The 25,705-nt window shown below is 37.5% G+C and overlaps 1 protein-coding gene across 1 annotated transcript in view; it reads right to left on the minus strand.

Moving 5' to 3' along the window:
* Positions 1 to 25,705, minus strand: part of LOC110098887 — a gene marked incomplete in the record, with an annotated part of 152,348 nt that overhangs the window by 18,943 nt on the left and 107,700 nt on the right. The window contains 4 exon segments of the mRNA XM_020825834.2: positions 4,459 to 6,021; positions 8,515 to 8,893; positions 19,516 to 19,574; positions 19,651 to 19,758. Of these exon segments, the coding sequence (XP_020681493.1) occupies positions 4,459 to 6,021; positions 8,515 to 8,893; positions 19,516 to 19,574; positions 19,651 to 19,758 (2,109 nt within the window).

The raw sequence follows: 25,705 nt of genomic DNA on the forward strand, positions 1-25,705 counted from the left end.
ATGCCGAATAACACGTATTCTCTATGTATTTGATTGACGACTAGCCTTAATCGAAAGTTCTTTCTCGTGATCGGGAGGGGTAATTAACTATAGGGGCTTGCGCCTATAGGAAACCAGAACTCAGATCATAAAGTCCTCGCAAAATGAGGGCGAAATCTCTGGGTAGTGTCTTATCTACAAACCCATCTGCCTTCCAAAATTTACCTCGGAACTTTGTTCGTTAAAACTCCCTCGCCGAATAAGAAAAGCGAGTGGAGGCCGAGGCCGAATTTTCGGAGCCCACAATAATGATTCTCTAATTTAGCTACGCATGAGAGGGAAAATTCGAATTCATTTGAAATTCAAATTTCGAATTCTTTCCATTTTTAGAATTCCAAAATAGGAAAGTTAATCATGACATCAATCTAATTCAAAATAGATTGGATTTAATATTAATTTTACTAAATCATAATCCTTGTTTTGAAACCTCCTGTGAAAAACCTTGATTGTTCAATCAAATTTGAATTTTGAAATCTTTTCAAATTTGGAACTCTATTTTTGGAAAGTTTTCAAGTCAAATCCACATTAATCTCTAATTGGATTGGATTTAAAATTCTCCATTTATACCTTCCATATTTAGCCACTTGTATTTTGGACAAAGAATTTGAATTCAAATTCAAAATAAATTTGAAATTCTAACACCTTCCTAAATAAAATCGCCTAACTTTGGGAAGCCCCTTTAATTAGTAATCAATCACAAATTTGAGATTGATTAGTCCATTAATTCCAATTCACCCACATTCATTGCACCTAGACATCTCACCCTCCCTCTCTCTCTCTCTCATGGCCGAAATTCCCAAGGCCCCACCTCCTTTATTTCTGATGCGAGCAAAAATCCCTGGGAGAGGCCCCCCCCCCCCCCCAAGAAATTCTTGATCACCTCAAAAATAACAAAAGAGAGACTTAGGAACTAAGTAATAAGAAGAACAAACTCTTACATTACTCAATCGACTCAAGCAAGACACCTTACAACTCTTACAAACGACACAAACACAAATTAAAACCTAAACCTGCTTTCCAAGAGATGAAGGATACAATCGAGTGGATACTTGCGGAGAGACGAAAGAGATTAGAAGACGAGAAGAATGGTGGAAAGAACTCGCAAGTCTCCCCGAGAGATAGAAGAAGAAGAAGTGGACAAAACTCGCAAACTTTTCCAAAAACCCTCAGGTTTCTTTCCAAAAATCACATCATAAACTTACTTAAAACAACCACAAACAACTTATATTTATAGACAAGAGAGGGTAATACAAACAGCCACTTCAATGATTTCCCACAGGAACCCAAGCATCACAAACCACGGAAAAGCCCCCCTAACCTCACGGGAAACAGCCCAGCCAGGGACCCGAAGAGGCAACCACGGAACCAAAGAGGCCTGCACCGAACCGAGGCGCCAAAAGACACGGAAAGGCCATCCAGCACGGAAAATCAGCAGCCAACCGGGGAAACCAAGGAGCCATGGCACAGAAACAGCCAACCGTGGAATCCAAGGAGCCAAGGCATGAAAAACAACAAGCACAGGGAATCCAAAAGCCATTTTGGAAACCCAAGGGACAAACTAAGAATTTTAAGAGACAAAACTATAAATAAAGAACTACATAAATAAGAAAATAAATGAACTAAAACCTAGCTAATAATGAGCTAACCTTTAGTTCAATAAATGAACTAAAAACCGGCTCATAATGAGCTAAATTTCAGCTCAAATTTTATTGAGCGAGCAAGCTTAAGGGAAGTCAAAACCAAATTTTTTGGGTTTGATTTGACCCCCCCTTTGCCTACATCAATTTCTTTCCAAAGATCAGGACTCTCCCTTTGGAATTAAATCCAAATCATCTCCTTCCCTCACCCCAATTAAATCAATTCTTGAATTAATTCACGGGAGGAGAGAGCCTTAAGGAAAGCTCTTGATCCCTACTTCACCTCCTTCCTTTCAACGGATCAGCCAAATTTCCCATGAACTGAGTTGCTGTCCAAGCTTTCCTAAGCAATTGTAGGTGGCTGGCCAGAATTTTCCAAGTACCAAAGCTGCTATCTAGCAATCTTAGCAATCTCCTATTGCTGTCCCGCTGTCTCTAAATTATAGATTGCTGTCCAGCTACATCCAGAGAGCTCGTGGTAGCTGTCTGCTTCCTCTCAAACAATTAAATGATCACAGGAGCTAGAGAGTCTGATTTTTCCCTGAACAGGGTTGCTTTCCAGTATTCTGGAGGCTGTTAAACTGCTGTCCAGCAGTTTTTCTGCAATCCCACACCAGCTGGCTAGCCCGGAATTCAACCCATTACTGTCCAGGCTTTTCTGGACATTATTGGATTGCTGTCCAGGGATTTCCAACAAGAAGAGTTGCTGTCCAAGACTTCTAGAACCAAAAACTGCTGTTTAGACTTCTGTATTTGTTCTTCAAGACCCATAGGATTCAACCCTCCTACCCGTTCTACATCACACCTCTAACACAAAAATTAAGGACAAACATGAGCTCTGGGGTTGACAAGGAGAGAATGTTAGGATTGCCAATTGCATCAAGCAAGAAGTTAGAGAAGAAGAGAATGTGTTGATGCCCATTTAAATCTAAAAAAGGAGCTAGAGCAGGTGACTGTTATTTATTAAGTATTCGAATGCATCACAAGAAACCTATCATTCATCAAAGAACTAAAAATCCATGTGTTGCAACTGAAGTTATACAATATGGTAGAGTTAAAAGAGTTCTTCGACAAACATGGGTGTGGGAATTGAGTGCTCCTCAAATTTGAGGTCGAACCTTATCAGCTTAAACAAAAATGTCGCAAATAATCACTCATAACTCTTTGCACCCATAACACTTCAACCTTTTGAACAATTTTATCAAAGTGTCCAATTCCTCAATTGTTGCAAGTGCTTCAACCATTGATAATGAGTATGAAGATGGAGCTATAAATATTTGATTTTTTTTTTCATCTAGTGGAGCTATGAGATAATGAAGAGAGAGTTGGACAAAGATATGCTGATCTAAGCAATGAGAATTTTTAGAAGGCTTAGTCGAGGTGGATTCAATTGTGAGATGTCAATGCTGACCAAGCTTTATTGATGTGGATATGGATCACCATATTTGGGGTCCGAAATAGATTTGTCGGAGCTTGTAGTAGCGAAATTGGTGCCTCGGAAGCAGGAGCCATCAAACACATTACTGCCCAAGAATTAGGGCTGGATGAATCTACAATGAGTGCCAAACCTAGGCATTAGCATGATTTGGGTAAATCTAGCGAGAGCATGAGTGGAAATCGGTGTTGAAACAGTGTTCAGGAGGTCACGACATCACCAGGTTTGAGTGTAAGTAGTTCATCAATGGAGATTGATGTTGGGTTTGAATCAAGAAGGGATAATCAATGACAATTGCAAGAATTCGAGGGTGGTATGCATGCATCATGACAAGGAGATGTGAGATCATACAGTATACTAGAAGATCCGCAAGAGAGGTTGGCATAGGGCATCGATGGATACAAATGCAAAGACATAGTTGAAGGCGAGGCATGGGCTTTGGATTCGGATAGAGATGGAGATAAATGGAGAAGGATTACCCATATCTCAATAATATTTGAATTGTTATGACCCCAAAACTCCAAGAAAACATGAGGTTGAGGAAGAAGAACAGAGTACCACAACAAAAATAGATTTTTAATTTTATTTAGGCCCTCATACTGCCAAAGAGGAATATGTTTAACATCATGCAAACTCATAAGACAAATTAATTGCCTATTTAACAATATAATACTGTTGTAGGCCATGGCTAATAGAACCTATTATACCTTATTACCTCAAACAAATTACCTAATATCATTATCGATCCTATTAATGTACCATCAAAGGTTTAATTGGCACATTGGTATACTTCATAAAGCTACTATATATATATATATATATATTAGGCAATAGAAATTTATCTCTTACATTTTATAAAATGTGCATAAGGCCAGTTATAACTTTTATGATGAGATACTGAAAGGGACAAACCCTTGTAACATGAGCCAAATTGAATGCTAATTTAATATTTTTCATTTTTCAAGAAGAGAGCAATAATGTGAGTAGAAACAAAAATCAAGATCACATAGTTGGAAGCTGAGGCATGAACCAATAAGTCACAAAGCCCATTTCAAGTGATTGTATAAGTTGAAATTGTAGTACCACATAATTTAAGCTTACAATTATGGACGGGATAAAAATCATTAACAAACACATATGATAGCAACGCTAGGTGAGTTCATTACAAAGAGAAGCAATGGCTATCTCTTAAGTATGAATAGTATATATTTATTTCTAGTAAAGTACACACTACATTTTCCATTGTTTTGCAGAAATGTGGAATAGAAAATAGATTTCTCATCAATAACATGCTTGACTGTTAAGTCAACATTCTAGTAAATAAAAATATGTAAGTATATTTTGCACCTGTAGGCCATGTAATATCTCAGGCATGGGAAGATCAGGGAAACGTTCAAGATCAATATATCCAACCTCCTCCGCCCTTTCAGCAGCAGCTTTAGCTTGCATGCACAGATATGTCAGAAGAAGAAATGTTATCCTATAGATTTGTATAGCCACGACATCAGAAAAATATGTTGGCTTAGCTTGAGCACATCCATTTACATAATCCTTAGTTACAAGTGGCAATCCTGTGCTTAATGAACTGGTGGCTTTATTTTTAGATGATACAGCAAGGGCAGAAACCACAAACCATCCATGTTTACTGCCAATAAAAGAGGGCTTCTCATTTAACTCATGCTCCTCTTTTAGAGTTGGCAAACAAAAAAGAGGAATCATTCTATTAGATAGGTCTCCAACATGCTGTGTTTCCTTGCTTATAAATGCCAGAAAATGAATGCTCTTCTGCCTTACTTCAAATTCTATTTCTTTCATGCCTTTCCTCCTATAGTTTCGATGTCTAGTCAGCAAACAAATGAGCAACAGAGCATGCTCAGAAAGCTTGAGAGATGCCAATGATGTCTGTGGATCCTGATTTCGAATTGTCTTATAACTTTGAACATCAGATGGAAAGTTAGGTGTAGTAAAACATAGTGAAATCATATTGTCCTTATCAGCAAAGAAGTTGTGAATAGCACTGCCAAAAATATCAATAAAAGAAGAATCATCACGCAGAGAATGACATACTGAGGAGATTATTGCAAATGTGAAACACAATAGGTGTGCATGCATGTTATTTTTGCCATAGTTAGTGGAGAAACAACCCACATCAGCATTAGGTTTCGTTTCATCCACCAGATGTTTGAATAAAATCTGCAGGGAAGGGAAAAGATTGACCGAATGAAGCATCTCAGCACCACCTTTTGGTTGTGCCAAAGTTAACAAGAAATTCAAGGCTATTGTAACTGAAGATAGAGAGATTCTTTGACGTGTAATTTGGATAAGATGTTTCAAAGGAAGATTCTCTTGTAGAATTGGCAACCAAATATCAGGCATCAAAAAACTTCTGAGCATCAAGTCCATTGATGCAACTGATTGATCGAAACATTCAATGCGTTCAACATACTTGCAAAGTACAGGTAATAGTCCCACAATTGCGAGAGATGTTTCAGCAAGCTGATTGTTATCTAAACCAGAGTCATCATTTGTGGATTCGCCAGGATTATTGAATTCCATAGACATCAGAAGCACCATGAGAAAGAATTTAACCGCTTTGTTGAGCTTAGTAGACAGCCTGCCCATAGCAAGTGACTTGAAACATGAGCCAGATGTTCTTATCAGACTTATTGAAACAGAAAAGAGCTGCTTCTTGTTGTTTCTTAGAGAATGTTGCATGAATAAGATTCTGGAGAGAACAAGCAACATTTCTGCTTGTGCTGTAAGCAGTTCTAACAGCTTCTCAGAAGGGTTTAGAAGTGGAACAAGCGAATCTTCTGTAGACTGTATGCATCTGCAAATATTTATAATACTCCGTTCTATGAATGCATCGGAGATTCCATGGCTAGTTATTGTCGATTTTGATTTGAGCACCTGCAAGAAAAGATAGAACTGCATTTCTAGGAAAAATTTTCATGTCTTAAAACAAAATTCATAGTTAGATTTTGATGAATTTGGAACCAGTGAAATGTCCACAATAATATTTCCTAAAAGCAAAAAAGTAAAGACTTTATTTTCTAAAACATAAGCAGATGATACCATGCAAATGTCTTCTCTATTAAAACAAGCTAAATCAGGAGCGGCCAAAATAGTGATGCAATAAAAAATCTATAGGGTAGTTAGATTGCATAAAAACTTACTGTCTTCCTTAAAAAAAAAACTAACACAAGAAATGAAACAAAACGCACCTTTCAACTTTTATACTTAGAACATAAAAACACCTAAAAAAGCTTTTCCTTCATTGATTGAGAAGAAAGATACAAATGGGGTGGACACTTGCAGAAAGAAGAAATAAATTAAAAGCCCGAGACAAATTAATAGAGAGGGGAAGAGAAAGGGGACTAGCTCGCAAGCTATCCAAGAAGAAACCCACAGGTTTTTAGCTCCAAAAATCACTCCATAACTCTCTCTAAAATGCCTCAAAACAACCACTATATATAGGAGAAGAGAGGGAGCAAAACAGCCCAATCAGTCGCCCAATATATCCAATCAGCAAAGGGGAGACAGAAGGCCAAAACGCAGCCAAAGGGAGCAGAACCCGAAAGGCCAGCAAGACACAGCCAATGACAGGGGGAAGGAACCGGACTGGCAGGGGAACCGAAGGGGCAAAACAGAGGGGGATGAAGCCGGCCAGGCAGAAGAAACGAAGGGCCACAAGGGGGATGAACCCCCCCCCCTGCCTACATCAAAAGATATCAAACAAAGCAACTGTTTAATCGCTATGAACATTTAACGAGGCTTGCATCCTAACCGATGAAAAGAAATTTGTTTGTTTTCATCCTGTCCTGCCTCAAATAGCAACACTTTTCTTTGAAAACCTTATTGATGAGGGCATCAGATTTCGACATGTGTACCATCGCCGGGGACGACGATCGACGGCCCTGATTCAGAGCCTTTATCTATGATGCTTTAGTTCTTTTCTTTTATTAGTTATTTCATGTTTCCGTTTGTACCCCTATGAGGGATGTTTCACTTATTGTAGCCCAAGGGCATTTGTGACTTTATGCTTTTATTTTTCTGTAAGCCTATATATAAAGGCTTGTATCATTGTATTGGATTATTGATTTTGAATGAAAATTTTCCATAGCTTGTTCTCTTTGTGAGTGCATGAGGTTCTCTTGGTGAGTGCTTCCCCTTGAGATCTCTTAGTGAGTTCTCTAGTTATCCCTTAGTTTATTATTTATTTTGTTTGCACAATCTTCTTCCCCTCAAGAGCTCTTCCAAAATTCCTTTGGTCTTGCTCTTGCCGCCGGCCCCTAAGGCTTTCCCCACCGCCGGCCAAGCTTCCACCGCCGCCCACCACCGTGCCGACGATCCCCCTCCCCCTCCACCACCTCCACGCCACCATCTCCTTTCCCCCTCCTTGAAATTTGCTTTTCAAGTTTCAATTTCTTTTCAAATTTGGGAGATCTATTTTAGGAAAGTTTTGAAATAAAATTCAAATTTGAACTTTAGATTTTATTTGGATTTTATTTCAGAAATTTTCAAATCCAATTCTCAATTTGGAAACCTCCTCTCCCTCTCCATAATTTTCCCTCCCTCCTCAAGCATGCCGCCGGCCCCCCTATGGGGAAATCCCATTAATGCTCAATTAACCCCCTTTAATCCTATTTGAAATTCAAATTAGGATTAAAATCTTCCCTCCACTTTTCTTAAAACTGAAAAGTTAACAATTGAGATTTCCGAAAAGCTTGAATTGGGAACAAGATTTAACTTGCAATTATCATGCTTGGATAATCTTTTGTTAAGCTTCTAAATACAAATCCTGGATTTACATCATATTACATCACTTATACATTTCTGTATTGGAAAAATGATGTGAGAGTCATAATGAGGCAGAGAAAAGGTTGGTGACTATACATGAACTGATGATGAACAAAAGGAATGAAGGCGATGGAAGAAAAAAAAAACATAAATACGAGTCTTGAGAGAATGGAATGTGATTAAAAAAAGTAGGGAGAAAATTCTACATCTTCTCACAAAACCATCCATGAGGATGTCGATAGCTATAAAAATGCACAGCATCATAAGAAATAATCTGAAAACCTAGGGCAAGAAAATTCTGTGCAGGAGTGAGTCAATGGACTAAAGTTGACATGATTTGAAAGCTAGTCACTTCCCTGGTTAATTTCAGAGGTATCTTTCAGATTTGAAATCACAGGAGGATCCTATAGAAGTCATGATATAATACTTTTTATTTCTTTTGCATGACTTATACAATCCAAATCTTCATTTAGCAATATACTTGAGCATTCGCAAAATTTTCCTAATTATGATAAGACAATACAACAGCATCATCATCAAGCATTTATCCCACTACGTGGGGTTCGTTATGATAAGATAATAAATGAAAAAAAAAAAACTAACCTTTTCATGATGGAATGACATAATAGAAATCAAAGCTTTCAGAGCAAAATTCTTGGTGTCTGCTAAGGATAACATCAAATTTGATGTATGCATGTAAGACAACATTCTCTCTCCGATTTCTTTAGCTGTCTTCCACTCTGATTTATCCCACAAATCAATTCCTAGCTCAGCCCTTATGTTTGAGATGTCATACATCATAACATCAGTGCTCCACAAATCCTTTTCATTAGTGCTTTCTTTACACTGGAAATTTTCAAAATTAAGAAGGAAAGCAGAGAGCTCCTGAAAATGACCTGGAGCAATAAATCGGCCCTCCAGCTCTCCCTGTAGATGGTAATAAAGATCATGGAGCACGAGACTGCTCACTTTCTTTCCATCACTACGAAATAGAAAAATGTTTCAGAAAAAAAAAAGGCAAGCCAAAGGATAGAAGATAAAGAAAATACTTAGCATAAGACGGAGTTTAATGTCTTGATATACAAATCAAAGTTCCTCACAAGAACAATAAATTTTACAGCTAAAAAAGGTTCATGTTAAGCTCAATAACTGCTCTGAGGTAGATCTGACTAAACATGGCAAAACAACAAGCAAAAGATGCGATGTCACGCTTATACTATCTGAAATATGTCGACCAAAATTAACAATCATCCAAATAGCATCCATTTGTGAAACAGATTAGACCAACTCATTTGGGAGACTAAAAATAGTTAAAATTGACACTCGCGTTATTTAGAGTATTTACGGGACCGAAATAAAAAAAAATGTGCTTATATGTGAGATGACTACATGGCATCGATTTGCGTAAGCAACAAAAATATTTAATAATAATAATAATAATAATAATAATAATATTATTATTATTATTATTATTATTATTATTATTATTATTGAAAAAAATAATGGATATTAACTAAAATTAAAGGAGTGTTACATTGTGAAAACAAGGAAGCTAATGTGTTAAATATGTAATAGAGCTTTGAGTGCTATGCGCCTATGCATGTAAATCCTCCTTTTTTTAAATCGTTAATACCCAATGAATTATGATTTGATAAATGATTGAGAATTTCGCACTTCTTAGAAATTGTTTAAGTCAAGTGATTGTGAAAATTTCACTTAATATAAAAAAAATAAATTTAAGTATGATCAGAACTTTGAAGTAAGCCAAGATCTGATTTAAAAATCTTAGCCAAAATTTTTTGAAGGTTTTGTCAATTAATCTAATTGGCACCAAGATGGCTCTAATTAGTTGATATTAGCATAAGTGTATTTGCGACAAGATTAGGGCTGCAAATGAGCCGAGTCGAGCAGAGCCGAGTATGTGTGTGTTCATATTTGAGTTCGTTTATTATCAAATTGTTCAAGTTTGGTTCGAGCTTTTTTGCTTGTGTTCAAGCTTTGTTCATTTAAATTAATGTTTGTTCATGTTTGGTCCATATTTGATTCATATTCGTTTCATTTCATGCTTATCGAGCTTTAAAAAAATGAGCATTATCAAGCTATAAACAAGCTCTACTTCTAGATGGTCATTAACTTAACAAACGAGCCATCTAACAAACAATTTCATCGAGCATGTTTGTGAACATATCTAACAAAGCTTTTTAAACATCAAACAAGCTCGTTTACGTACATATCTAATAGATATTCTTGAGCTATCAAATGAGCAAATTCATGAACATATCTAATTAGTCTTTTCGAGCTACCAAATGAGCTCATTCACGAATAAACAATCCATGATTCATCTTATATTATTTTATGAACAATTTAAACAAACAATATGCAAACATGAACAAAGGTCTCTTGTTCATGAAATTTATAAAAGTTATTAATTAACAATTATTAAATCATTATATTATAATAAATATAAAATAATTATATTATGTAAATTTATCAATTTTATAATCAAATATTAATCATGTTTTTAATGAGCTTATTTGGTGGGGGCAAGAAATATAGGGAGCCTATACCCCTCGCCCGCATGGGTGATATGACCGAAACGACGACCCACTAAACCACGAAACAAAGATGAAGACTAAAATGAGGAAGAACAAACTCTTACATTTCAAATCTAAGACCGAATTAAAAACAAAATTACAACGACCTACAAACTCGACTCGAAATTAAAAGACACCCTAAAGTTGCTTCACTTAGAGAAGAGAGATACAGGAGAGATGAAAGAGATTAGAAGCCGAGACGAAAGGTTGGAAAGAGCTCGCAAGATTTCCGGAGGAGATGAGAAAGAAGACGGACAAAGCTTGCAAGCTTTTCCAAGCAAACCCGCAGGTTATAGCTTTTCCAAAAATAACATTTCATTCACTCTTTTTAAACATTACATAACCCCCCATCAATATAGGTATGAAAGGGGAATACCAAAGGACACAAACAATGAATTCACATAGGAATTCCAAACATCACAAACATTAAAAACCTAATTGCTTTTCACGGAAAAACAGCCCAAGCCAAGGAACCGAAGGGGCAACCACGGGAGCCAAGGAGACCGCCCGGAACCAAGGCGCCACAGCCACGGGAAACCACCCAGGCTCGGAAAACCAGCAGCCGGCCGGAAATCCAAGGGGCAAAAGCACAAAAAATATTACCCCATGGTGGAAGCCAAGGAGCCTCACATGGGAAAAAGCAAATTTTGGAATTCCAAAAGCCGGTTTGGAATTCCAAGAGACAACTATAATGAAAAACATAAAAAATATAAAAAGTACATTTAATAAAAGATAAATATTAACTAAAATGTTAGCTAATAATGAGCTAACCCTTAGTTCAATAAATGAACTAATAACCAGCTCATAAATGAGCTAAAATTTCAGCTCAAATTGATTGAGGTTGTAAACTCGGGGGAAGCCAAAATTGATTTATTTTGGACATGAGTTGACCTCCCCTTTGTCTACATCAGATTCTCCCCTTCTTGAAGAACTCATCTCCCGATGAGTTAGCTTTGGTTTCTTTTGAGGAGGCAAAGGCGTCACATCTAATTCATTTATCTTATCTTCATATTTCTGCAGGATCTCATCTCGCTCTTTTAGGAATTGATCTTGTAAACGTTGCTTCTTCTTCATGTACCTTTCTGTATGTAGATGCATCCATACTTGAAGCTTGTACAGTTCATATTCCAGAGGATGTGTTGACTTTGATGGAATCCACCTATCCATAGAATCTTCAATTTCATCGGACTTGTTCTCGTTGATTTTTTGTCTTTTTTCATTTTTTTAGACTAAAAAATACTCAAAAAAACTCAATCTTAAAAAAACTCTAGACTCACAATTCTTTAAGAGATTCAACAAGATTCATAACAAAACAACTTGACTTGACAAACTTAACAAACTAAAATAAAATTTGACAAACTACAACTTGACAAACACAACCTAGGACTTCCTAATTTGCTCTGATACCAAATTGGTGGGGGCAAGAAATATAGGGAGCCTATACCCCTCGCCCGCACAGATGATATGACCGAAACGACGACCCACTAAATCACGAAACAAAGATGAAGAATAAAATGAGGAAGAACAAACTCTTACATTTCAAATATAAGACCGAATTAAAAATAAAATTATGACTTACAAACTCGACTCGAAATTAAAAGACACCCTAAAGTTGTTTCACTTAGAGAAGGGGGATACAGGTGGAGTGGCACTTGCGAAGAGACGAAAGAGATTAAAAGCCGAGACGAAAGGTTGGAAAGAGCTCGCAAGATTTCTGGAGGGGATGAGAAAGAAGACGGACAAAGCTCGCAAGCTTTTCCAAGCAAACCCGCAGGTTATAGCTTTTCCAAAAATAACATTTCATTCACTCTTTTTAAACATTACATAACCCCCATATATATAGGTATGAAAGGGGAATACCAAAGGACACAAACAATGAATTCACATAGGAATTCCAAACATCACAAACATTAAAAACCTAATTGCTTTTCACGGAAAAACAACCCAAGCCAAGGAACCGAAGGGGCAACCACGGGAGCCAAGGACACCGCCCGAAACCAAGGCACCACAGCCACGAGAAACCACCCAGGCTCAGAAAACCAGCAGCCGGTCGGAAATCCAAGGGGCAAAAGCACAAAAAACATTACCCCATGATGGAAGCCAAGGAGCCTCACATGAGAAAAAGCAAATCTTGGAATTCCAAAAGCCGGTTTGGAATTCCAAGAGACAACTATAATGAAAAACATAAAAAGAAAAACATAAAAAGCATAAAAAGTACATTTAATAAAAGATAAATATGAACTAAAATGTTAGCTAATAATGAGTTAATCCTTAGTTCAATAAGTGAACTAAAGACCAGCTCATAAATGAGCTAAAATTTCAACTCAATTTTGATTGAGCTTGTAAACTCGAGGGAGGCCAAAATTGATTAATTTTGGACATGAGTTGACCCCCCCTTTGTCTACATCATTATTCATGAGTTCTTGATGCGGACATCTGACGGTGGACGATATTCAAAGGAAGTGTCGAAAACTGACGAGCGAGATCACTCCGTTTTATTTTAGTTTATTAATTATATTTTGATTTAATTTGCATTTTTTTCCTTTTTTTACCCTTTTTTATTTAAGAGTCTTGTCTTATGTAAAGCCCAAGGGGCAAATTTATCTTTTAATTTTTTTTAGGCCTATATATAGAGGCCCACTTCTCTTGTATTAGGTATGATGGATTAAAAAAAATTGTTCCTACACTTTGTTCTTGAGAGCGATGGGAGTTCTTAGGAGAGTGGAAGTCCCTATGTGAGGGTAATGTAATACCCACCAGCAGCAGGACGTGTCCAGGCTCGTGGTTGAAGTCCCTTGGTGAAGGGCAACATAATACCCGTCAGCCTTTGAAAGAGTCTGAGACTCGCGGTTTTCTTTGTTTTTATTTATTCTTTTTTCTAATCGTCATCTCCATCCTCTCTCCAATCCCGCCGGCTTCATCCCCTCCACCCAAACCCGCCGGCTTCTTCCCACAACCCTCTCTTCTTCCCCACCGAAATTTCACATCCCCCTCCTAAGCCAAACCGGCCATCTTCTTCCCCTCCCCCCCTCCAAATTCCCTCCATGAATTTTGAATTTCAAAATTCAAACCTCCCTTAATTACTTTCCTAAAATAGCTCATATCAATTTGGAAAGTGTCTTTATTTGAAATCAGTTCTCCTTTTGAAATTCAAATACTTTCCTCTTTGATAATCCTTTAATTAGGAAGCCTCTCACAATTTCATCTTGTATTTGAAGCCTTCCTATTTTATACATCTTAATTTGGTAACGAATTTGAATTCAAAATTCAAATTAATTTGAATTTGAATTTATTTCCTAAATTTAGATTTGATTTAAATTAATTAAATTAGGAAAGTTATTTAAATTAGGTCCAATTAATTTTTTGATTGGATTTGATTTCAATTAATCTTCCTCAATTTCGGTTTCCAATCAAGGCCCACTTTAATTCTCTTTTCCTAAACCCTCTTCTGTCTCTACCTGCCACCCCCCCCCCTCTCCTGTATCCTCTCTCTATTCGACTAATGCTTCTCCATTAAGGCCCCCAATTTCTACCCTATTTTAATTAATTCCTTCCCAAAAAACGGAACTCCATTAATGATGCGGACATCGGTATGAAGATTTGGCGTTAAATCGACGGCCGTTATTTAAATTTTCAATTATGAGTCATTTTCTACATTTTAATTCTTATTTGATGTATTTCCTGTTTTACCCCTAGGATAGTTTATGTGAGTATTGTGACCTAAGGGGTAATTTTGTAATTTTGATTTTTCTCATGTTGTGGCCAATATATAGGGCCTTAAGCTATTGTAATAGAAAGGAAGAATTGATAATAAAAAATTTGTGTCCACACTTGTGTTCTTTTTGAGAGAGGACGAGAGTGAGATTCCTATAGGAAGGAATCAGAGTTGTCACCAGCCGCAAGATGGGTCCGGGCTCGTGATTTTAAGTCCCTTGGAGAAGGGCAAAGCATCACTCGCAGTCTTCGGAAGAATCCAAGATTCGCGGTTTTTACCTTCTATCTTTTGTTTTTGTTTTGTTCCTTCTTATTGCTCCACGTAGTCATATCTTAGTCCTCATCTTCATCCGCTTCATCGTTCCCCTCCTTCCAGCCATCCCCACCACCAACCTCACCCGTCCAAACCGGCCAGCCATGGCTCCCTAGCCGCCGGCCTCACCTTTCCCTCTTCCTTCTTGAGTAACCTAATTTGGGGTGAATGACATTTGGACTTAATTTGAAATTCAAATTATCTAAATTTGATATTCAAAATTTATTTCCTAATTTAGTTCGCCTCAATTAGGAAAGCATTTAATTTAAATCAATTTGAATTTGGGTGAGCAAATCTTGGGTAGCTGTCAAATTCAAATTCATGAAATTTGACAATTGAAAAGTTTTCCTAATTTGCCGTTCTATTTTTGGAAAGTACTTATCTAGATCTACTTGAAATTTAAATTTAGAAGGATTTTAAATAAATACTTCCTAAAGTCAATCCCTAAATCTAGGAGCCATAATACACCTCAATTAAAGCTCTCCATAATCCCAGCCCTCCCACTAATATCGCCAGCCCCATTAGCTGAGTTGGGAATTATTTCCTAAAGCTTAAATCTGGCATTTAGGCAATAAATCCATATCATCTCAAATCCCCTCTAGCCGAAATCCCCTCATGCCTATTTCTATTTGATTAATTCCAAAAGGAAAAGTCCTGTTTGGAAACAAATCAATCCTTTTTCCCCAATCTCAGGAACCGAATTTTACAAAAGCAAAAAAGCCTTAATTTATTTCCTAAAACCTGACTTCAGGATTAGGAAATAAATTCTTATTCCTCCCACCACCTCATCCGGCCTGGCCCCTTGCTGAAATTTTTCTAAAATATTTCCCTTGATGCATTGTCTTCCTTGGGAAATAATTTAAACCCCTTTTACTGCTGGCCGATTTTCCCTAGGCTCCCACCTTGGTTTTCTCTCCAACCTCTCCTCTCCAGCTGGAATACTTCAAGGGAATTAAAGCCACTCAAAAAACCGCAGACATCTCCCTGGTTTCCACCGCCTCTCCCTCAGTCATCCTTCACCAAGACGTGAAGCCCCATTTTCCCCCTTCAAACCTGTTTTCTCCTAGTCTCTGAAATCTGCATTTCTCTCAGATTTTTGGTTAAAATCTGAAACTATATTTCAGATTCTAGGAAGAGTATTTGTGATGTGATACCAAATGCAAGGAGCTTTGTAAGAAATTAAAATTGAGTTGACAAAGAAATTACAACTAATAACTTATGGCGATAGCAAGAAAATCATTAAAATTTCGTAGTTATCAACTAGCTTAGGCGAAGAAGTATGTAGATTAGCCAAAACTTTCAGACAATCAAAAATAGTAGCAACACTAAAAGCTATTACAACAATCCGCCATTTAATAACGAGAAGTTCACCTTGGGGAAATACTCACTCAACTATACTAGGCTTTGCGGGAGAAGAATTTCAGCACACCATACGATGCCACGAGGAAGGTTGTGATGCCAAGGGTCTTGAGCCACGGAGAGGTCGACGATGACGCGGAGGGCGTGAATGCTGGACTTTCGAGACTCCAAGTGTGCTTTGCAAATTTCCGGTCGTAGATGCTCGCAAGGATTGGTACGACTCTTTCCAAGTACTCTTCTACGGTGGTTTCGTCTTCAAATCCTACGTCGAAGCAAGGTGACCGTGATGCTCCCGTCGGCGTTGAACACTAGACCCCACTCAAGCTCGGGATCCGCCATTCAACATTGAAGAGAATTAGGGAGAGAGGTGCCGTCGTCTCTTCCTCTTGCTGAAATTTCCCACGAGAGGGAGTGAGAGGGGCGGTCGGCCAAGACAGGGGAGGAGTGGGCGGGTGGATGCTCTCCTAAACTCTATATTTGTTTCAAGAGGGAAATCTGAACTTCTCTCAGGATTGGGGAACGGTGCCCTTCTTCTACTTCTTGATTGCTGAAATTTCTCTCAGATTTTGGGAGAAAAATCTGAACTGTTTCAGATTTCCTGAAAGGAATTGTTTCAGATTATTGCCATCAATTCTGTTCTACATCAGTTTGGTATCAGAGTATGGACTCGGATCGACTTGGAAGGACTCTAGACTGGGTGGCAGGTCAACTGGGCACCATTAGTCAACATCTCAAGGAGAATCAAGCAGACTTATCTGACTTCCACCGTCAAACAATCGAACAACTCGATAACCTAGTACGAGATAGGACTAACACATCGCTTTACACACCTGCAAGATCCCCTTCCTCAAAGGATAGAAAAAGGGCACTAAGAGACAGAGAGATAAGGGATAGAGTGGACAAATGGATGGAGGCCAATGAAGCTTTCAGTTTCCCAATCACTGTGCAAATCAAAGAGGAACATAAGGCGATCAAGGAAGGACATGAAGAAGAAGATGAATTGGTTGACAAGGAGGAATGCGCGACTGCAAATAATACAGAGGGAGATTTGGTTGATTCAATTGCAACTCCTACAGAAGCAAAGGTTTCTCCTGACCCAGTTAAAACTTCTATAACGAAAAATGTGGATGAATCTCTGGAAGTGACATCCATAATTGGCGAGCTAAAGTGCAACAAGCAAGTTGACCTTGTGGGCAACCGGGACTGTTTGAAAATTGTTGCAAAAAGTCCATTGGGTTTAGTGCTTCCAAATAACAATCCATAGTTGTACAAGAGCAATTGTGATGCTTACTCGACGGAGTCGAGTATTCTCCCACCTGGGGAGAATGATGCGGACATTGGACAAAATGTTTCAATTAATTCAAATAAATCATATTCTCACGAGTGAACGTACGGCTTTAGATTATGAGAAGATATTTAGTTTTACATTTGCATTAGGAATTCAATGTATTTTATAAAGGAAATTCATTATAAAAATGTGAAATCTCGAGCTCAATTCTCGTATGAGAGATTGTAAAATTAATATTTGAACTCGATCCTCTATTGGCAAGCGGACAAAGTTAGCAAGTTTCACATGATAAAATAAAATTATTTAAAACTTTGATGATAGCCGCATTGACAAAAAATATCAACTAAAGGGAAGCTACTTCTCAAAAATACCCCCAAATTTTAAAATGAACTTCATGGGGACATCAGATCATGGAAGGTTTATCAGAGACGTGACCGCCGATCTACGGCCACAATTGAGTCATTGTATTTTTTATTTGCTTATGTATTTTCTTTTTTATGATGTCGTATTGTACTTGCTTAGTTTCTCGTTGTACCCTTTTATTAAGGGATGTCGTATGTAAGCCCTGGGGGCATTTTTGTCTTTTCTATTTTTTGAGTCTAATGTACAAGACTATTTATAGCCCTTATGTTTCTCTTTGAAGTTAATGAATGATTAATCAAAAACTTTGTTTCTCTTGTTTGAATTCTCATGAAAGCTTGAGAGTTGGAGTGAAATCCCGAGGAGAGAGAAGCTTGTGCAATACCCACCAACCTAGACGAGTTGGGTTTGTGATTTTATTTTCGTATCTCCCCCTTTCTCCCTCCACCACCGCCGGCCCCTTCTACCCACAGTTTGTCCCTTCCAAAGCCCCTCCCCTTCCCTCCACCACCAGCACATAAGTTCTTCCACATTGATTGAACCCAACCCTCTCCACTCGATGCTCACCTGACTCCTTTTCCCCACAACCCCCACCCACGGTTTGCTCCCAAACCGCCAGCCCTAGCCCCCTTAGCCGCCGCCCATCACTTCCCACTTCATCCTTGGGTTTCCTAATTTGGTTGTATTTAATTTGGAATCAATTTGAAATTCAAATCATCTAAATTTGAAATTCAAAATTCTTTACTAATTTGTCTCATCTATTTAAGGAAAGTTATTAATTTAAATCTATTTGAAATTCAAATTCAAAATGGATTTGATTAATCTCTTTCCTAATTCCTAAATCCAAATTTAGAAGCCTCAATCTCTCCCATTAATGGCTCCCCTTAGCTCTCAATGTCGCCGGCCCCTATAGGGAAATTTTGGATTTGTTTCCTAAATCCCCTCTAGCCCCCCTTGGAAGTAATTCTAAATATCATCCCCACCTCCTTAGCCGAAATTCCCTAGACCCTTTTATTTAATTTGTTTCCAAAAGAAATCTCCCCTTTTGGAATTAAATTAAATTCACCCACCCTTGCCGCCGCCCCCTCCCCTCTCTTATCCCCTTTTGGAGTTGTTTCAAATTCCAACTCTCTTCCAAGCCAAATCGGAAATTAATTTCAGGTTTTAAACTCTTCCCTCTCTCAAGTTTAAGACAAACTCTTTAGTCTTCTTTCCCCCTTGGCCGGCCTCCTATCACCTCCACTTCTAGAGAAACTTTTTTCTCATCAACGGAAGTTCAAGATTACTAACAATCTTTGGAGGACTTCATCATCTTGCATTCATCGTAGTCCTACATCAGAACTCCAAGCAGAAATTAAAAAAAAAAATGAAAACCCAAAATTTAACAAAATTTAAAATATTTAAGAAAAGTTTACCACTCAAAACTTGAAGCAAAGCCCATCTAACTTCACAAACTCTCCTTGCAAGAGGTTGGGGAGCAGATTTTTGGAGCCAGCAGTTATACCTTCCCCGCATTCAAAAACATAATTACTAATAAATCGAAGCTGAAAAGTGATAAAAGGATGTTCTTTTCTGTTACTCGAGGTATAAACATGCTTCACATATTAGTCCATGTATATTAATATTTTGTTGCTACGAGGCTTACAAAATGTACTTCTTTAGAAAAGGAAAACAATTTTCAAGAAATCAACTGTGATATGACACAATACTATACATAAAGAGATTCGAAAAACTACAGAAAACGCCAATAAATGAGTTTTTTTGTTGCATATTACTAGCGGTTAGACAAGATCCTCTTTACATATTCAATAACTTAAGATTTCTGGTTTATTACAAACAGCATAAGTAGATATGGAGAACATAAATTTGAAAAATAATACCAAAACCACACTTTCTCGAACATCAATGGAATATTTTAGAATAACATATCAAAGAATTAAATCAATTAGCATATTATTTTGTGCAAACAACCATACCTATAGCCTTGAAACGAGTATTGTTCAAGAAGGGCAGAAAACGAAGGATTTTGCCTCAACTGCATATGGCATCAAAACATGCAGTGTTAATATATAAGCAGGAAAAAAGAACATAAACTCACACAAACACCCAACCTTGTCTTGAATCAAGCGAATCCTCCCAATCAGTGGCACCGATAGGCATTCTGCACTACCATCTGACAGTGTAAGCATCAGACGCACAATTAATATACAAGCAGCCATCTACAACAAATTACAAGTGAAACAATTATTTAGCTAATTTGTAGGTCAAATGTTGCACATGAATAGGCAAGAATTACAATCTCATATTGCTGAAAATTATTTGTACCAAAAAATTGTGACACTCTAACACTCTAACCTAGCTGACAATGGATAGGATAGAATGATATTTCTCTTTGGAAAGAAATGCCATGTGAAAGCTTTTATCGGACCATTTTCTGCAAAATATTTAGGCAAGGATTTTTCAAGAAGCACGCTTTGTGTTGGTTAGTTTGGTTTTATTGATAATTTAAGGGCCACGTGGTTCATTTCTGTTCACTTATCAGTGCTAACTACACAACTATGTTTACTAAGATGGCAGAGTAAGTATGGTTGGTTCGAAGTTACTTAAAGAATACAATAGTTTGTACCAAACTAATTTAAATAAGAAAATAATAATCATAATTGATTCAGGAAAACGAAGTGAAAAATTAGACTAACAATTTCTTCCAAATTTTATGAGACATGTTTTAAGCTAAAAAATGGTAAATGAAGAAACTAATTGACTAGCAAGTTAATGACAGCAAATATCATTTCAGAACCTTTTGGAGCATAAAGGACAAACAAAGTACAAGGGCCTCTAGTTAAAAGGGAAGCAGCACCAGCGAAGTACCAATAAAATTAACTGAAGTGCAACTCCTTTTATAGTTTCATAAACTAATGACACAGGTAGAAGAAGCTTAAAGTATTCTATTCTACAAACCCACATCAAGAAGAATTTTTCTAAGAAATTTAAATTATAATATTTTAATAAAATACATTTATTACTTACTTAAAAAAAATCTTAAGTTACTAGCCAGCCAGCCCTTTCCCTCAGCTATCCTGATCCAACATCGCATTCAGCTAGGTTTATCCATAGAAGATGCACGAGGAGGTAATCATGATGGTACAATATTGAGAAGTTACTTAAACCGACAAAGAAGCATGAAAGGAAAAAAAAAACAGCTAGTGGCTTTTGGTTGCATTCCTTTTTGAGCCAACAAAAAAATAAACCCTAAGTTTCGGGTGTGATGGTTGGATCAATCCTCAAAGGTCACTTATCTATTTCATGAAAGTAACAGAGAACTATCTGACATTTATTAAAGATGTCAATTATGAAGGATAATATAAAGATAATTTTCCATTTACAATTTCATCAAAGGGGTAACAATGAAGATTGGGCCCTCAAATGTTATTAAAGTTATTACTGATTATGCATCAATTTGTAAAGCAGTAGGGTTGCTTGTTGCACAAATAAATTCTCGCATCTTCTGGACTCTATGACTTGTGCATACTCTCAATCTTGCTCTAAAGTATATTTAGGCAACCAGAAAAGGACCTTTGATAGTCGAGGAGATCAATTTAAGAAGCAAAAATTTATTCAGAGGCAGCAACAGCAACAATAACCACTACATGTACTATAGATGAAAAGCCTCATACGGGGAAATGCTAGATGAATTCAGAACGATGCTACTTTTATGGAGAGCCTGGGCAAATAATAAGAAAATGTCCAAGGAATGTCTAGGGAGGCAAAGATCAGAGGAATGGTCGGAGGATAGAACAATACAAAACTGCAAGAACAACAATGAAGGAAAAGGGAAAAGCCTCTGGTGGCACAACCAGAAATGTTTAAGCGCAAGTTTTTGAAACCTAGAAGTCGTCAGAAGGTATGATTACTATTTCAGATGTTTCAGCTTGAATACTTTTTTATATTGGTGTTTCATACTCATTAATATTTGAAACTTTCTCTAGCAATTTACAATTAAAGCCCGTTATGTTCAATCCTAGTTTGAGTATTCGATTACTAGACGATTACCAGCCGGTGAATGCATGTTTGCTAGTGCTTCATGTTTAATAGATATCGTGATAACTGGTTTGAAAATTCAAATCTGAGTTAATTATTTTATCTTTAACTAAGTTTGAGGTAATTTTGGGTATAAATGGATTGTTGAAATATTTGCTACTACTGAATGCTGAAAGAGTAGAGTCAAACTTGATTTGTCAGAAGATAGAGTGTTTTACTTTCAATGTGAAAAAGAAGTGATTCATTTATGCTCAATTTTATTAGGTAAAGTCGGTGAATTGATTTTACTGGCTAAGATGGAGGTTAGTAAGGAAGTAAGTGGTGATGTTGATGTTATTAATGTGGTAAAGGAGTTTGTGGATGTATTCCCAGAAGAGATAGTTAACCTCTAGAGAGTCATAGAATTGATGTTCAACCTGGAACCGCATCAATTATGAAAACATCATATAGAATGACAACTTAAGAGCTGCATAAACTAAAAAATTAGTTATTAAAGTTGATTTACAAAGATTTAATTAGACCTAGTACATCTTTCTGAAGTGCGCCAATGTTGTTTGTTAAGAAGAATGATAGTTTGATTTGACTTTGTATTAATTACGAGATTAATAGGGTGACTATAAAAAAGAAATGTGCTCTGTCAAGAATAGATGATTTATTTAATCAATTAGCATAAGCTTCTGTAAACTCAAAGATTGACTAGAAGTCTTGATATTATCAAGCTAGGGAGAAAGAAAGTGATATACGACACTAGATATCAATATTATGAATTTTTGGTTATTCCATTGGATTCACAAATGCAGCATCAATTCTTATGGATATGATGAATAGAATTTTCAGACCTTATATGAATCAGTTTGATGAGGGCATCAGATTTCGACATGTGTACCATCGCCGGGGACGACGATCGACGGCCCTGATTCAGAGCCTTTATCTATGATGCTTTAGTTCTTTTCTTTTATTAGTTATTTCATGTTTCCGTTTGTACATGCTACATCATAGTTTGTGATATTTTTTTATTAATGATATACAGATTTATTCTAAGACTGATGAAGAAAATATTGATTATTTGAGGGTTGTTTTAAGTTTGTTGAGAGAACTAAATTGTTTGTTAAATTCTCTAAATGTGTTTTGACTGACAAGAATTGCATTCTTGAAGCACATTATTAGTGGTGAAAGCATAGCAATCGATCCTGAAAAAGATTAAGACAATTGTTAAATGGCCAAGACACACCAATGTGATGAAAACAGAAGCTTGCGTAGCTTAATTGTTTACTACATATGATTCGTGGTAGATTTTTTCATATTACATTACCCTTATCCAAGCTAACTAAGAAGAAGGTGAAATTTGAGTGGACATTAGTGTGTGAGCAGATCTTTCAAGAGTTAAAGAAGTGCTTGAAATTGGCACTTGTGTTGACCATTCCTATTGGTACGAAGGGATTTCAAATTTTTAGTGATACATCTGATGGGGACATCAGATCATCATGGAGAGTTTATCAGAGACGCGGCCGCTGATCTATGGCCACGATCGAGTCTTTATATTTTTGAGTCGTTGATGTATTTTTATTTTCATGTAGCTTGTTATTTGCTTATGTGGCATTGTGAGCCGTTGTATTTTATTTTATTTTATGTAGTTGCTTATGTGTTTTCTTTCCCGTTGTACCCCTCTTATGAGAGTCGTCGTATGTAAGCCCAAAGGGCGTTTGTGTCTTTTGTTTCGAGTCATGTTGTAGGAGGCTATTTAAAGCCCCACTTTTTTCTATTATGGGTAATGAATGATTATTGAGATTTCTTCCTGCACTTGTGTTTTTGAGAGCCTTTGAGAGTTCTTGGAGAGCTTTGGAGAGATCCCTTGGAGAGGGAGATTGGCGTATCTGATGTAGAACGGGTAGGAGCTCCAAAAAATTTTAGTACAATTTCTTCTTTTGGTTTCCCAAAAAACCTGAGAGAATTCAATGATTCTTTCTAGAGAAGAAGAACCTGAAATTGTGCTCAGGTTTTGCTCCAGAAATCTGAGAGAATTCTCAGATTATTTGGTGTAGGAGATGGGGCTTGGAAGAAGAGAACTCAAAGCATCCAAAGACTTAGCCTAAGGAGAGAAGGTGGAGGTTGGAGAAGTGGGGAGGCGTTCAGATTTTTGTTGGACAGCTGTTTGAAAAGGACTCCCGTTGGTAGGGAGGCCAAGGGAAGATGTCGGAGTCCTGGGACAGCAGTTTTCCTAATGCTGAAGTTCAGAACAGCAGCCAATCTTCTTTTGGATAGCAGTGGGGTTGGCTGAAATTCTTGGACAGCCTGCAGGTGGTGTCCAGAAATCTGGACAGAACTTGGAAACTTCAGGAAGAGAGAAAAATCTGAGAGAAAAGGGCTTGTAGTGGACGGCTAGAGTTGAGGGGATCAGGGAATTGATTGGAGACTTAATTTAGGAAAAATTAAGCAGATAGGGGAGAGTAGGGGGCGGCTAGATGATTGGAGCTTGATTGGGTTTAAATTAGGAAAGGGTTTAATGGGAAAGGGAGGGGCCGGCCATGCCAAAGGGAATTAACTGGGGCTTTTGAATTCTTTCCAATCAATTAATCCTAAATAAAGAAGGAAGATTTAAATTAAATCCCTCCCATAGAATTCAGAATTATTTGATTGAAATTTGATTTAAAACTTTCCTAACATAGATTTCCTATTTTAAGAAAGTGTTCAAATTCAAACCAATTTGAATTTTGAATTCGAAAATTATCCTCATTCCACCCAAATTAAATTTGAATTATATCATGAATGAGATTCAATACTTTCCTAAAATAGCTTTCTAATTTAGGAAACTATTTGAAATTCAAAATTTGAATTTCAAATGATGAAAATAATTTCCTAAATTATTTAAACTCTTTAGGTAAGCATTATGGTGGCATTGATGGAGACAAACAAGGGTGGCCGGCGGTGGAGGAGCTAATGGGGGAAGGTGGCCGGCGGCCAAGGGGAAAAATTTGTTGGAGCTTGGTATGGAGGTGGAAGAAGATGAAGATAACGACGAAGAGCAATAAGAAGGAACAAAAGCAAATAAACAAAATATCAAAGATACAACCGCGAGCCCGGACACATCCTGCGGCTGACGGGTACTACGCTGCCCTTCTCCAAGGGACTTCACGCCACGAGCCCGGACCCATCCTGCGGCTGGTGGAAACTCCGACTCCCTCCCATAGGGATTTCACTAACGTTCTTCCCAAAGAACACAAGTGCAAAACACAAATTTTTTTATTAATAATCCATCATCCAAATACAAGAGAAGAGGCCTCAATATATAGGCCTCAAGAGAAATTAAAAGACACATTTGCCCCTTGGGCTTACATAAGACAAGAGGGTAAAAAGTGAAATTGCAAAACTAAATTAAAATACACTTAATAAACGAAAATAAAACAAAGTGATCTCGGTCGTCGATCTTCAGCTCCTCCTGGATTAGCATGGACGGTTGGATGTCCGCATCAGTATCACCCACCAACCTTGGAGACGGCCGGGTTCATGGTTTTATCTTCTTTATCTTATCATCTTCTCATCGTCACCCATCCTCCTTCCTTTCACGGTCAAAGCCCCTCATCTGATCCCTCACCCACTTCCCAACACCCCACGGCCAAGCAACCCCAATTCCCATTGCCGCCGGCCATTAATCCCCCTTGTATCCTTGCAATTTCGGGTTGCCTAATTTAGGGGCTGATTTAAAATTCGAATTCAAATAATTTGAGTTTGAAATCTTTCCTAAATTAGTTAATCTATTTTTGGAAAATTTCTAAATTGATACTATTTTGAATTCAAATTTAAATAGAGTCAATTAAATACTTTCCTAAGTTCCAATCTATTTTAGGCAAGCTTGTACACATGGCACCTGTTGACCTTCAGATAATATCCGAAGGAAGACAAAAATAACGATAAAAGATACCTCGTATCCCGTCGGATCCACGAACTCCGCTGAAAATCTTCCGCGATTCCTTGCCGAAATCACGACGATTCGGCGCTGCTTGCAGTCGTCTCCCAGAAATCCTGCCCAAATCCCGTATCTCTCCCTCGATCGCCTCCCATTCGCGGCTATAAGAGGGAGACGAGCTCTCGCACATGATCCACACGGCACGACTCTCTCCCCCGACTCCA

Source organism: Dendrobium catenatum, unplaced genomic scaffold (assembly GCF_001605985.2).
Source record: "Dendrobium catenatum unplaced genomic scaffold, ASM160598v2 fragScaff_scaffold_1381, whole genome shotgun sequence".
Lineage (NCBI taxonomy): Eukaryota > Viridiplantae > Streptophyta > Magnoliopsida > Asparagales > Orchidaceae > Dendrobium > Dendrobium catenatum.